The sequence below is a fragment of the Armigeres subalbatus genome, chromosome 2, assembly GCF_024139115.2.
Source record: "Armigeres subalbatus isolate Guangzhou_Male chromosome 2, GZ_Asu_2, whole genome shotgun sequence".
Lineage (NCBI taxonomy): Eukaryota > Metazoa > Arthropoda > Insecta > Diptera > Culicidae > Armigeres > Armigeres subalbatus.
This window is the reverse complement of record NC_085140.1, coordinates 56,022,475-56,037,775: the sequence shown is the minus strand read 5'-3', so window position 1 is coordinate 56,037,775 and position 15,301 is coordinate 56,022,475. Positions and strand designations below refer to the sequence as shown.

Here is a 15,301-nt window from a genome sequence, read left to right as displayed (position 1 = left end):
TTTTGATTAATCAAATTTTAACAATAAATCCTACTTTACTTTTTCGTGACCCCTAAGTGACGAATTAGATTTCGGTGTCATAGAGCAAATTGGTAATAACTTTTTTCAAAAGTTATTAAAAATTTAGGATTTAGATACACTTCAGTAGTTTTGATCTCAAAATAACTAAGTTTCCGAAAAAATCTAATATTTTCCTGAAATTTGCCTAAATATGCCAACAAAGCGATTGGTGGAGTTTCTGAAAGAATTTCTGGAGGAAACTATGATTTTTTTAAATTGCTACAGGCATTTCTCAGTAAATTTTATTAGGAATTCCTTCGTAAAATCCTATGACAATGTCTGCAGAATTTTTGTATTTTAGATAGAATAATCCATTCAGGTTCTCTTTGGGAAATTCCTTTAGTAAAACATAAAATATATTCATTCGGAAATTTATTAAAGAATGAACTATTTTCTGATGGAATTTTCTAAAGGACTTTCCGAGAAAAATCCTGAAGTAGTGTTGGAAAGTGTAGTAGGAACCTTTTAAGAAAATTTTGAGCAAATCCCCACAGACATTTCGAAGGAATTCCTAACAGTATTTCCAAAATGCATCAGCAGCTGCTTCCGCATCTTCCTCGATTGCACACCCCATAGCCAACGACATGTTCCAGGTTCTTTGCAAGTTCTTTTGCTGGTCTCTCCTCCTGCATACGCACTACATGTCCAACCCACTGTAATCTGTCTTATTTTATCAACCTGCCTATGTCTGCATTTTTGTATACTTGGTTTAACTCGTGGTTCATTCATTCGTCTGCTCCATTTACCATTTTCCACCACGCTGCCAAGTATTGAGCACCGTATTTTCAACTCAAACACTTTGAGAATTTGATAATCTGCATTTTAACGTCCATGATTCATGGCCTTACAGGACGGCTGGACGAATCAATGATGTGTACAGGAGCTAGTTTTGTCAGTGTCTGTAGGTAGCTTCATGAAGTTACAAAAGAATTTTCTGGAGGAATTTTCAAATGATTACCCTGAGAAATTCTATATTAAATTGCTTGAAGTAGTTTTGAAAGAATTCCTATGGGAATTTCAGGAACAATTATTGTCAAAGAACTCCGATTGATTTTCAAAGAAATTCCAAAGCAAAATTCCGAAGCTGACAGAAATTTCCGAAGTAATCCGTTAATAAATTTCTGAAGGAGTTTTTAGAGATTTTTTTTTGGAATTTTGAAACAATTTCCTAAGGAATTCCTGAAACATTCTCTGTAGATATTTCAAAAAGAAGGATTTTCAGAAGGTATATCCGAATTTCTGAACGAAGTCTTGACGGAATGTCTAAAGGAATTTTCGGAGATATCTAAGACTGTCAAAAGTTTCTTCAGGAGTTACTTTGAAAAAAACCTTCAGGGACTTCTACGAATATTCCTTCAGGAACTTGTTCAGGAATTCTTAAGGAAATTTCGTCCTAGCACTTTTCAAGGAATTCCAAAAGAGTTCTTAGAAGAATTTCTTGAGGAATTTTCGGGAAAACCCCTTAACGATTTTCCCAAGGTTTTCTTAAACAAATTTCTGAAGGAACTTTTTCCGAACTAATTCCTGAGAGAAATTTCAGAATATAGCTGAGAGAATTTTCGAAAGACTTTCTGGAATTCGTTTTCGGAGGAGTTTTTGTAGAACTTCTTGAGGTAATATCCATAGGATTTTTTGGAGAATTACAAAAAAAATCCTGGAGAAATCTAGGAATTACTTCAGAAATACCAGTAGGCATTTCCTCTGAAATTCTATTAGAAATTTCTTCATAAATTCCTTTGAGAATTCCTCCGGAAATTCCTTCAAATATTCCTTCAGAAATTCCTTTAGGGGTTGTCCATAACCCACGTAGACTCTTGAGGGGGAGGGGGTTCAAAAAAGTCTACGTCAGTCTACAAAGGTGGGCGGGGGTATACGAAAAGTCTACGTAGACTATTTTTTTTTCGGAAAACATTTCATACAGCAGCTTTGTGCGAAGTTCACTTGTTTGATTTTTTTTCGATCTTTCCGTTTTTTTTGCAAGATTTTACCGAAATAATCTCTCGAATCTCGTATGGATTTCACTGAAGGATTTCTGAACTACGGCTTAAAAATATCATGATTTCAACAGCAAATTCTTCTGTGTTGAGCAGGAAAATTCTCCAAAGTATTCTATAAAAAATTCGAAAAAATTTCAAAATTTCCACTTGGATTACATTGATTACATTGTAGATTCTACTAAAATATCATTTGATTGTCGGCAGGAACTTCTTTAGAAACTACAAGTGATTCTTTAGAATTTACACTGGGAATTATGTCGCACTTCGACAAAAATTATTAAGAATTTACAAAGGAAGCATTTTGGAATATCCAAGAAGAAGTCTTTGGAATTTCCAAAAGACATTCTTTGGAACTTGTAAGGGGAATTCTCCGAAATTTCCGTGAGAAATTCTTCAGAATTTCCACTGAAGATTTTCTAGGAAGTTCCCGGTAAATTTTTCTTTATTTCTGAAATTCTTGGAATTTTCGCGAGGAATTCTTTGGACATACATATAAGCGAAATTCTTCAAAATTTAACGGCAATTTCTTCGGCAGTTCTAATGAAAATTCTTTGGAATTATCGATGGAAAAAGAAATTGTTGAAAACTTTCACGAGAAATTATTTGAATTTCCCACCAAAAACTCTTTAAGTTTTCACAAAAAAAATATTGCAATTCTTGTAAGAAAGCATTTTCATGAAAATTTATTCTATTTTTTACAATAAACTCACCACAAATTCAACTGAAATCCTTCATAATTTCCACCGAAAATTATCTGGAAAACTCTTTGGAATGTCCATAGGATTTTTTTTATTTCTTCAGGAAATTGCTCCTACTTTGCAAGAGAAATGTCAAAATATCGTAGGAAACCTTTAGCATGGTTTCAACGGGAAATAATTCAAAATTTTCACGGAATTACTCGACATTTCAAACTTTTGGGAAAACTTTCGGAATTTAGAAAAAATTCTTGAGATTTCAACGGAATGGAATTTTCAAGAAAAATATCGGAATTATCACGGAGAGATCTTTGGCGTATTACCTGGAAACTTTGAAGGTTATCAATCGGGAAATTCTACGACAAACTTTTTGGAATGTAGACTTGACGTTCTCGGAATTTCAACTCGAAATTTTTCGAAATTCGGAAAATTCTTGGGTTTTCTACAAATTTGAACCGGCATGAAGAATTATAATTCAGATGCGTGACAGATTTTAAGCAGTGGCGCGCCTATGCAAGTGCCGGTGGCGGTGGCGCACACCTCTAGGAGGAATCAAATCCAACAGAAATTAAATTAATTGGCTTCGAGATTTGGTTTCAGGAGCTATGGACAGAGGATTGAATTTGATTTCGTTTTGAATTTCTAATTGATATTGAGTTGGAATTTGTTCAGTTTGATTTTGTTAGGTTTTAAAATTTGAAGTTTACTTTAGTGTTTACAATGGATTTGAAAATAGATTTGTATATCTGAATTGCTGAAAACGTGGTTGATTTCCAATTTTTTTCCAATCACATATGACACTTTGTTAAATTTGAAAAAGTCTACGTAGACTTCCAGGGGGTGGGGGAGGGGTTTTGGAAAAGTCTGCTAGGGGGGAAGGGGTGGTGGGTTTGAAAATGTGAAAATTCGGCCTACGTGGTTTGTGGGAAGTTGTTTAGAAATACTTTCAAAATCTCTTAAAGTAGGGGGAAAGACGGCTTTGGCAGGTTTTGTTCTATTATTGGCAGGGGGGTTTTTGTCGACAAAATTTTATGAAATTTGGCCACAATGTTCTTTGTTGTGCAAAGAATGTTCAGGCCAAATTTAAGCATAGTCAGACATAAAAAACCCCCCTGCCAATAATAGAACACATCCTGCCAAAGCCGTCATTCCCCCTAGTTCAAACGGGAATTATTTTCGAAAATTCGTTCAGGCTCTCTTTTAACAATGCCTTCGGAAATACATTTAGAAATTCCTGCACAAAACCCTCCAGGAATTACTTCAAAACCTTCTCCAAAAATTCATTTGAGAGCTCCTCAAAAAAATTTCCTTGAATCATCTAAAAAAAACTCCACCAATAATTCCTTTGGATATTGCATCAGGGATTTCTTCATAAGTTTATTCCAGGATATCCATTGGAAATTGATTAGATTATGAAATAGTTTTCGGTTGCTAATTGAATTTTTGAAAAAATTAAACAAATAAATTAAACAACTAACACTGAAAAAATCTGAAGGTATTACTGAAAGAATTTCGTAAAGATCCCATGAAGGCATTTTCGATGGAATTCCTGCAGGAAGTTCTGAAAGAATTCTCGGAGAATATTTTAAAGGAATTGCTGGAAGAAGTTCTGAAGAAATTCCTTAGGAAAATTAGGAAAAAATCCCTTATGCAATCTCTGGAAGAATTTATTTGAGGAATTCATAGAATAATTGCCGAAGAAATTCATGAGGAGGTATTCCTTTAAAAAATTGAAGAGTTGCTAAACAGTTTTTGAAGAAACTCCCAATGGAATTTCTTGAGAAATTTGTTAAGAAATATCCGGAGGAATCGCTGAAGAAACTTCCGAAGGAATTCCTCAACGATTCTTTTAAGGAATTCCTAACAACATTTTCGTAGAAATTACTGAAACATTTTTTTTATGCATTCCATGAGGAATTTCCTGAAGAAATTCGTGAAGGAGTTTCTGGAGAAATCCGTAATGGAATTTCTGAACGAATTTTCGGAGAAATTTCGTAAGACATTTCCAGAAAAATACACAAAGTAATTTTCTAAGGTTTTTTATTGAAACTTTTCGGAGGGATATCTGGAGGAATGTACTAGGAAACATACCAAGTGGTTTTGGCACTTTTGGGATGTTTTTCAAGCCTTCACAAAAGCTTATGTGCCACAACAAACATAATTTACGAGTCACCTACAGGCAGTGTTGTCTTACACTCTGTGCAAGAACTTCTGCTCTTTGATTTTACTCCATCTAAACGAAGGACATTTAGAAAATTCAAATAGCCTTCTATTAGTTGCACTTACTTAGTTAAGATTGTAAAATCGTTTGGATGGAGTAAAATCAAAGAGCAGATTTTTTTGCACAGAGTATAGGACAACACTGCCTACAGATTTAGGTGCCCGACTGAATGAGGCTTTGGCATAGACGAATTCCAAAGACCATTTTAACTTTTTTTGAATTATTCTACTTAGGGTCGATTTCTTCACCTCCGCTTAGGCCTTAAACCATGTTTAAGCGTATGGGAAAGCACCGCTGAAGAGTTAAGCGGAGGTGAAGAAATTGGCCCTTAGTAGATTAAATCTACTAGATACAGCCTAATTCAAATACACAACTAATCAACCAACCAATTCATTATCCAATGTTTGTCACCACACTGTCTTAGAGGCACCATCACTTAAGGTAGATTTGAAATTGAATTCTGACGAGTTCTACCTCAACAACATTCTAACAACTAACTAACAACAACAATCATAACACGAGTTTAGTACTATTCCAATCAATTCCACCACGTTGTATTGTCTTACAAATACGTATTTCGTCTCTGTCAGGCCATCTTCAGTGTATCTTATTTTACTCGACTCGACTCAAGTTAATTGATTTTTTTATTGCGATTAGTCATCGGCGTGGCAAAATTGTGATCGGCGGCGCGCCGACCCAAAATCGCCGGCGGCGGCGGCGTGAATAAAACCACCGGCGGCGGCGGCGCGGCGCGGCGGCGCACAGGTCTACTCTAAAACAGAGAGAATAGTCGTTTTATATAGTTTGATGAGGTCTTCCGGGTGAGCGCCCCACCAAGTTCCGGAGATAGCACAGATAAAATGGATCCTTTTTCGGCATTTCTCTAACAAATAATCAATATGGGTTTTCCAGGTACACTTGGAATCAAACCAGACCCCAAGATATTTAGAAGATAAAGATTGGTTTATGCCATCTTTCAACAGCTTTAGTTTCAGCTGAGCTGTGTATCGCTTCTTAGTAAACACTACCAATTGGGTTGTTTGCGGAGGGCTCTCGATCCCTAGATGACTGGCCCAAACAGTCAGGTTATTTAGGAAATTTTGCAATGGTCTTTGCAGGACATTTGCACATGAACCTGTTAGGGAGATCACGGCATCATCTGCAAGTTGTCTAAGCGTGCATTGTCCTTCCAAACAATTGTCAATATCTTTAACATAGAAATTGTAAAGCAAGGGACTTAAACATAAACCTTGGGGAAGGCCCATGTAGCTATTTCTGGAAGTTGTCAGAGTGCCGAGAGTAAAGTTCATGTGTTTTACTGACAACAAATTGTACAAGAAATTATTCAAAATAACGGGTAATCCACTACTGTGCAAATTTTCTGACAGTACTTCTATGGAAACAGAATCAAAAGCGCCCTTAATATACAAGAAAACTGAAGCCAGTTGCTCGTTGTGCGCATAGGCCAGCTGTATATCTGAAGAGAGCAACGCTAGACAGTCATTTGTTCCTTTGCCTTTTCGAAAACCGAATTGAGTATTTGACAGTAATGCATTTTGCTCGACCCAATGGTCAATTCTTGAAAGGATCATTTTCTCCAATAATTTCCTCATGCACGATAGTATGACAATCGGTCGGTATGAATTGTGATCAGACACTGGTTTCCCAGGCTTTTGAATAGCTATTACTTTGGCCTGTCGCCATTCTGGTGGTACGATGTTGTACTCCATGAAACAGTTGTACAGGTCAAGTAATCGTCTTTTAGCGATATCTGGGAGGTTTTTTAGATTGAATTTGATATTATCGCATCCCGGAGAAGAATTGTTTGATGAAAGAAGAGACACATTATAGTTCTGGTCTTTTATAGTTCTGGTCTTTTGCGATAGCATTTGCATCCTGGTATGTAGGTGCGGTTACACGTAGTTTGTTCCGATTGATCTGATGAAAATCAGTTTTCGGAAAACGACGCGTCACGTTTGATTCTTAAAAAAACAATACTTTTCACTTTCTGCCGAAAGTAAACAACCCAAGGCCCAGGCGAAGAAGCCTGGTAGAATCGCGTGCGAACGACATTGTCTTTGGGAGGCGTTTCGCCTCCGTTTTCTTCATCCATCGAACGCAAAAAAAATCAAAGTAAAAAAAAAACAAATTAAGTAATATAGAAAATGGACTTAAAACTAGTTAAACTAAAAAAAAAAGGAAAAGAAAAAAAAAACAAACAAACAAACAAATATTTCCGTTATGAAATTTCAACTTTTGCGAAATTTTTTTTTGTCGCGCGCTGTACCAGACGACAGTAACAGACGGCTGGCAAAAGTAAAAACGGAAAACAGCCCGACCACTGCTGTGTGGTGGCAAACTGATACAATAGAAACGGTTGATAGGTAATACAATGCACTATGGTCCAGGATACAGATTTACGCGGAAAGATGAATTTTACGCCAAAACTATATTTTTTAGAAAAAACTGTTGTTCTACAAAATTGTTCGAAATAGTAAGGCCATCATTATGGTTCTACCAAAAAATGGGGTGGCCCATCATATAAAAAAAATTAGGAAATATTTTTTTTATTTCTCAGAATATTGACATGTTATATTCTACAAAGTTGTAGCGCAGCTAATTCCAATCAAGTTTGCTAAACAAGTTTTCTGTAGCTCTTAAGTTGGCTGATTTAGAGCAATTTTACCTAATTGGATTAGGGTGTACCTCAAAAAAACAGTATTTTTGATCTAATTTTTTGTTTCAGATTTCTCGAAAAAGTCGTCTTCAGGTGACTTTTAGAGCTCAAAAAAATGCAACTTTTGATGGGTAAATATGCACAATATCTTTTTCCGATCAAAAGTTATAATCATTTTTCTGTCAAAATTACATTTTTTTCATAAGTTGATATCTCCGGTTAGGGCAGACCAAAAAAATATGTTTACACGGCATCTAAAAGAGAAATTAATATTCTTCATTATGTCAAAAAATTGGGGATATGTTATTTTTTTATCTCAAGTTTCACCAATTTTACTAAAATCATGTTTTTTCAAATAAATTGATATAACTCGACAACGGAAGAAGATACAGACGATATTCTTATAGCAAAACACGCGTTTTGAAAAGCCCCAAAAGTCTTCAGAAGGTGACATCCGTGAAAAATAAAAATGAAATGAGCAGATCATAAATCTTGTTTTTTGAGGGACACCCTAATCCTGGTAAGTAAAATTACTCTAAACAAGTGAGCTTAAGAGCTACATAAAGAGTTTATATAGCAAAGTAGATTGGAAAAAGCAGCGCTATAACTTTGTAGAATATTTTATGTCAATATCCCACAAAATAAAAAAAATAAAAATTTCACATTTTTATAAAATAGGCCACCCTATTTTTCGGTAACAATATAATAAGGGCCCAAGTATCCAGAACAACTTTGTAGAACAAATTTTGTTTCTTAAAAGTATGCTTCAGACCGAAAATGCATCTTTTCTCGTAAATCTTGCAATACGATGATAATGATAAAACTTATAAAAAGTGTTAGAGCTGTAGATTTTTTATTTTTCATTTCTCATGAATGTCATCTTCTGAAGATTTTTGGGGCTTTTCAAAACACGTGTTTTGCTATAAGAATATCGTCTGTATCTTTTTCTGTTGTCGAGTTATATTAATTTATTTGAAAAAACATGATTTTAGTAAAATTGGTAAAACTTGAGATAAAAAAATAACATATCCCCAATTTTTTGACATAATAAAGAATACGAATTGTTCTTTCAAATGCCGTGTAAACATATTTTTTTGGTCTGCCCTAACCGGAGATATCAATTTATGAAAAAAATGTCATTTTGACAGAAAAATGATTATAACTTTTGATCGGAAAAGATATTGAGCATATTTACCCATCAAAAATTGCATTTTTTGAGCTCTAAAAGTCACTCAAAGATGACTTTTTTGAGAAATCTAAAACAAAAAAAAAAAGAGATCAAAAATACTGTTTTTTGAGGTACACCCTAATCCAATTAGGTAAAATTGCTCTAAATCAGCCAACTTAAGAGCTACAGAAAAAGTTTTTTTAGCAAAATTGATTGGAATAAGCTACGCTACAACTTTGTAGAACATAACATGTCAATATTCTGAGAAATAAAAAAAATATTTTCTAATTTTTTTATATGATGGGCCACCCTATTTTTTGGTAAAACCATAATGATGGCCTTACTATTTCGAACAATTTTGTAGAACAACAGTTTTTTCTAAAAAATATAGTTTTGGCGTAAAATGCATCTTTCCGCGTAAATCTGTATCCTGGACCATAGTGCAATGTGTTCTACTTCGACACAGTTGTTTCATAAGGGCCAATGTCGCAATAAGCTCGAATGGAGACAAATGGGTTCCAATGTTCCATGACATGTTTTCAATTGTAGTTAAAAAATTAGATGTTATTTTAAATGTTAATAGTTTGCATGAAATACAGCCACATCTAATCATTGAAGCCCCATATAAATAAAAATTACTTTGGATTGATTTCGATTTGAAAATATGATTAAAGAACTAGTTGTCCTTTTTTTCTAACAGTGTTTGCGCCCTTCAGAAATGCGCCATAATGTTTTTGACAACATCCTTTTCGCCCAAATTTCACGCCCGGCTGTCAACCTATTTGTCAATATCGCCTGTTTGCATCGCCCCGTTGTGTTTTCAAAGTACCGTTTAGCCCTTTTGCTCACATGTGTTTTTGGTGCAAGAGCGAAGTGTCATAATGCAAAAATGAAGCACAGTTCTAGACCAACATTTGAAAAGGGCGTAACAGCCAAGTCTAGAGTTTAGCCCCTTTGCTGCCATGGAGAGAACGGGGCGCAATCGCACCAAGAAAAAAATTCCAACGGAAATGTAATATCGCCCTTTTGTATTTTTCTGTTTTTACAGCAAAAAAACAACATTTTGTACTATTTTTAATATGCTACATAAAGTACATTTCCAGGTGGTTCGATCTATGTCATAAACTCGATTTGTTTACATTTGCGACTTCGGCCCTTATGAAACAACTATGTCGACTTATCCGTTCCCTTTGGGCTATTTGCTTCTGATGTTCGGCCTTCCACTGGATGGGGAACGATGATGAGTATGATAATTTAATCACTTGCAAAAATGCACGCACGACCCTTGCCGTACGTACAGTGGGTCCAAAAAGTATTCGTCTAGCTGCATATTCTTTAGTAAAATGTAAAACTTAGGCGCGATAGAAGTGACATCAAAAATTTTTTTCTAAATTTGGTATAAAACTTATCAACACATGATTATTATTCAAAAACAAATAGAATTACTTTTTCTGGTATGTAGAGAATATTTAAATTTCGTCAATTTCGCTCGCTCAAAAAGTATTCGTCTATTCAGAAAATAACCGAGTGAAACACGAATATAATAGTTTTATTCGCATGTAGCTACACTAGCACACTTTAGTGATCTCTAGCAACATTTTTGTCAATATTCAATGACAGATCAAATAATATTTTTGTTTTGTTTGAACTTGGCGTGGAAAATAGAAGCACCATGTGAGGAAAGAGTAAAAAGATGAGTCTAAATGAAAAAAAACTTATTCTATGGCTGCATAATTAGTGTAAGTTGACTTATGACTTTTCAAGGAATGTGGTTAGACCAAGGGTAGCAAGAATTCAACCATTTAATTGGTGATTGATCGCATCAGCGCCACAAAAATCTATCAAAACAAATAACAGAGTGGTCGTCAGCGATGGTAAACTGATAACGATGAGCGATTTATTGTGCGGAAAATAAAAAAAAATCCTTAAAAACGAGTTCACCCATATAGGCAAGTGAGTTGGAGAGAAGAAGTGCTCAGATATGAACCAATACGAACAGAAATACCTGTGAAAAGTATGGGTATAATGGGCGAGTATCACGGAAGAAAATTCAAGTGAGCCATCAAATTATCAAAAACAGCTCGATTTCAGCTAAAAATATCGCTGGAAGAAGGATTACTTTCGGAATCAAGTAATGTTATCTGACGAAAGCAAGTTCAGCATATTAGGATCAAATGGCCGATGTATGGTATGGCAGAAAATGAATATTGAGATACAGCCACAGAATCTCTTTTAAGCAGTAAAGCATGATGGGGGCTCCGTCATGGTCTCTGAGGTGCTTGAGCGCAACCGGTGCGGGAACATTTCACATTATTGAAGGAATTATGTATCACAAAATGTTCATCCGCATTTTGAAAGAAAATGTGAACGCCAGTGCTGAGAAATTGGGCTTACAGGGAACAAACATCTTACAGGGTGATAATTACCTCAAGCACACAGCCCAAAGTACTAAGCTGTAGCTACTCTATAATACCCCAATCAACTCAAAACGCCTTCTCAGATCCCAGATATGAATCCAATTTAACTCCATTAGAAGGTTCTGGACGACAAACTTTTCGTGAAATTCGTGAAAGTCATATTTCCAACAACAACGAATTGAAATTAGTGTTGAAAGAAAAATGGAAGAATATTCCGTCCCCCATTACGGCTTATTTGGTCAGTTCCATGCCACAAGAACTACAGCCCGTCATAGATACACAGAGGAATCCAACGAAATATTGAATTCCATTCTATAACTCCTGTTTTCGTTTCAAAAGCGCGCTAAACCTGACTAGACGAATACTTTTTGAGCCCGTATTTAATGAATTGTTATGTTTTGTTACCTTTGTTTTTGTTATTGTTTTATTTTTCTGTTTGATTTTTAACAATAAAGATGAGTTGATTAATTTACTACACAATGTAATCGATAGTTTTATTTTTTTGAGCTTACTAGATTCTATCTTTGACATTTTCTAGAAAATACACAGCTAGACGAATACTTTTTGGACTCACTGTACACCTTCTTTACGATCGCGAATCGCCTACGGCAATTACTTTATCCACAGTGGGATACCGCGGGATATAAAAAACTCAAACTATTTGAGAAAAAACTCACTGAGATAATAAAGCTATTGCCTGCGATGAGACACGGTCCTTCACAACCGGCTGCTTCAAGCGATCGGCAAAGAATGTAGTTGAATCTTTGTGAACGATCAGAATTACCTACGATATTCTACAAATCCTTAATGTTCTGTTTCTAGAAGTGATTAGGCTTCCAGTAGCTCAGGAGCTCATATGGACTTCAATGATTCACATTTGCAAAGATTTTCATACGTTTCTGGGAATTGAAAAAAACATTTTTCATATCTGGAATTTTTTGAGGAATGGTCTGGAAAGTCAGGAATTTTATTCTCAAATTTGAGTCGACACCCTGGTTCATAAAAAATCACGAAAATAAAGCAATTAAAAAAAATCATGCGTTCAACGGCAGTGTGAATTATATCCATCCTATCAAGAAAAAAACGAGAATTTGACTCAACCGGAAAAAAATGGACTAATCCGGAAAATTATCCGACAAACGTGGAAATATACATCAAAGACACCAAAGCCTGATATTTTTTTAAATCCCCACTCAAAATATTTTATCATCATATCAGTTATAATGACAAAATATGATTATTTAAATCAATCCAACCGTAATTGAAAGAAAGATTTTTCTAAATGTCAAAATTTTAGATTTACACTGTTCTAAGCCAAATCAAAGTCGATGCTTTATGATTTATCTAGAAGGGAATATAAGGATCTTGCATCTATTTTCTTTATTTTTAAATGCCTTTGAAAAGTTCTCAAAAGCATTAGCCACGATATAAACACAAGTGAAACGAGTTGAATTTGAAAAGCAGGCCAAGTTCCAGTTGGAATGTAGAATGTAGATTGAGGAAGAAGAAGAAGATGTTGGATGATTCCAAATAAAACGTACAAAAAGTCAAGTCAAGTAATTAAAAACAAATGCAGTAAATGAGTTTGGTCATTAAAAAAACGAAATTTACGCCAAAGAACCTTGTCATCCACCCCTCGGACCTCAGTCCAAGGGGGCGCATGAGACACGGAGACAAAACAATAAGTTTGAAAAGGCTCACAGGGCTTGGTCCCCCGACCCCAAACCTGACCTGTGGCAACAATCTGGTTCGAATGTAAGCAATTAGATTTGACGAGCCATCCCAAGCCAGAAAAAGAAATTTCAGTTTCACAACAAAATAAATGGAATGATTAAAAGTGTACTTACGTTTATTTAAACCTACTTAACCTATGGTTCTGTTGGTGTGGTGATTATGTGGGTGAGTATCCCTCGGCGGCTGCTAGACTCTCCATGCTGTCCGGACAGATAGGGCTTAGAAACTACCAGCACCATGCTGGCCGCCCCGCTGCTTCGCACGCCCTTAGCGTTGACACCACACCACTGCACCATCATCCTCAGGAGTATAATATTTCTCCTACTATTTTCCATCACCGAGTACACCCAAGCAGTTCACCGTATTCGCACCGTTTGGTGTCTATCTCCACTGCACTGCACTCCGGTAAACTTATTCTTCGCAAGAAATACGGTTCTGATTTTTTTTTATTTCGCACTATCAGACTGCGTGAAACCGACAACTAAACTGTCTCTAAGCTCATCACACTGGTTTTATTCGTGTGGGCTATAACGATCTTGGATGAGTGTTATCTCAACTTCTCAACTGCTCAAATTAACGGGAGCATCGTGATGGATAGGTTTATCATCGGACATGAGTGGATCAAATTAGGTACCTCGGCTTTTATAGCAATGATCATCACATTCAGCCGACTGTGAGTAGTATATGGCAAGTGGTCGCTGTGGGATGATATCGTGTCGTATCAAAATTTCATAGGCTCTTGGAAGCAGCTTGCGCCCAGCGGGGCATGCAATGAGGCATGCGGCGCGATCGATCGACGGTTAACAACGATCAACCCGATGATTTGTTGTGCTGTTGTTCGTGTTGGATATAGTGTAGTGGTTTGACATTGGTTCCGCACTTAACTCAAACTTCTCTGTCGGTTGGCAAGGCGGTGAGCGCAATCCGATGTACGCGAAAGCAATGATTGTTTACCAAAGCCGCCAAGCCAAGAGAGCAGGTTACAACCTCTCGGGACAAATGTTAATCGAACACTGGGGAAACTCGGGAAAATAGGAAATTCAAAACTTAAATATCCACTGCAAACTGCCTAAAGCTCTAACAAATTATAGAAACGGCAATCAAAATTAGTAACAGATCACTTATACTACACTTATAACATAACAAAACGAATATTACAAAAAAGTTGCTCACTATATCTCACTATTTCCATTCTTTAGGATATCAACTTTAAAGTGCAGCGTCAGCAACAACAAACACAACGCACAAGCATCACCCAAGACTACCCGTGGAAAATCCAACAGGTACAGGACGCTGCCAACCACCTCCAGCAAGCAATACACCACATCGACAATGTGGACAGTGCGTACAACTTTAAAACCTCCGACGAGGTCATGCACATTCTTGGCAACATTTTGGGAGCGTTGCAGCGGGGCCGGACTTCTCTGGTGGTACCCCGAAAGAAGCCCATCGACGAGCTGATGAAAAGTCGAAACATGAAGGCTCTGTCGCCTAACTTACCGGAGGATTTGGCCATCAGTTTTTACATCCAGAGCCACAAGTTGATCTTTGTGGCTTATCAGCTGACCAACTTTCAGGGTACGATGAAGTTCGATTCCTGCCAGGCTGAATGTTCAGTGCCCTGGCTGAATGAGGTGCTGGTGTTGTTCACCGTGGCGTTGCAGCTGTGTCAGCAGCTCAAGGATAAGGTAGTTTCTATTGCAATGACTTAGTTCAAAGAAAATTCAATTACATTAGAATGGTATTTGCAGATTTCAGTATTCTCTCAGTACAAAGACTTCACCGTTGGTTCTCGATCAGCATCGGCCATGTCCTATTGATTGGATCTATCGCCGGCAGCGGAACCACTGGTGCCGTGTCGGGCTTAAGCAGGCAGATTAGAATTTATGTACAACCAGTCCCCCATTTTCGTTTACTGAGATATTGATTCGTCAACTCTGCCTGCCTGAACGAAGTGCAGCAAACTCCTCAGTTTTCAGGACAAAACAAAATGCATACGTGGAACTAGTGAAATTCTGGATCCTATTAGTCGTTAAGTATCGCGCTAAATCCATACACACTTATGCAAACCGTGGCGTTGTTCAAACGAAGATCTAGAGTTTAGTGTTCGTAACGGAAAAAATAGCGAATTTGGCCGCCGTAGGCCGTTGTTGATAATGTTTTAATGTTTGTTGATAAATTAGGTACTCGTGCTGTTTTCGGTGGAAGTCTGAAAAATGGAATACTAACGAAGAAATTGCTTCTAAGAATGTCCTTGTAAGTTGATATTATGCTCCTTTAATGAGTTAAGAAACGGACAGTATTTAATCGTTCATATTTGCTTCTGATTTCA

The 15,301-nt window shown here is 36.5% G+C and overlaps 1 protein-coding gene across 4 annotated transcripts in view; it reads left to right on the top strand.

Annotated features, from left to right (window-relative positions):
* The window catches only part of LOC134208672 (protein rogdi), a 40,015-nt gene that overhangs the window by 24,068 nt on the left and 646 nt on the right, over window positions 1–15,301 (top strand). For all 4 annotated transcript variants that reach the window (XM_062684455.1, XM_062684454.1, XM_062684453.1 and 1 more), the window contains exons 4-5: window positions 14,169–14,657; window positions 14,721–15,225. In XM_062684455.1, the coding sequence (XP_062540439.1) occupies window positions 14,169–14,657; window positions 14,721–14,789 (558 nt within the window). In that variant the 3' untranslated portion in view covers window positions 14,790–15,225. The remainder of the gene's footprint in view (window positions 1–14,168; window positions 14,658–14,720; window positions 15,226–15,301) is intronic.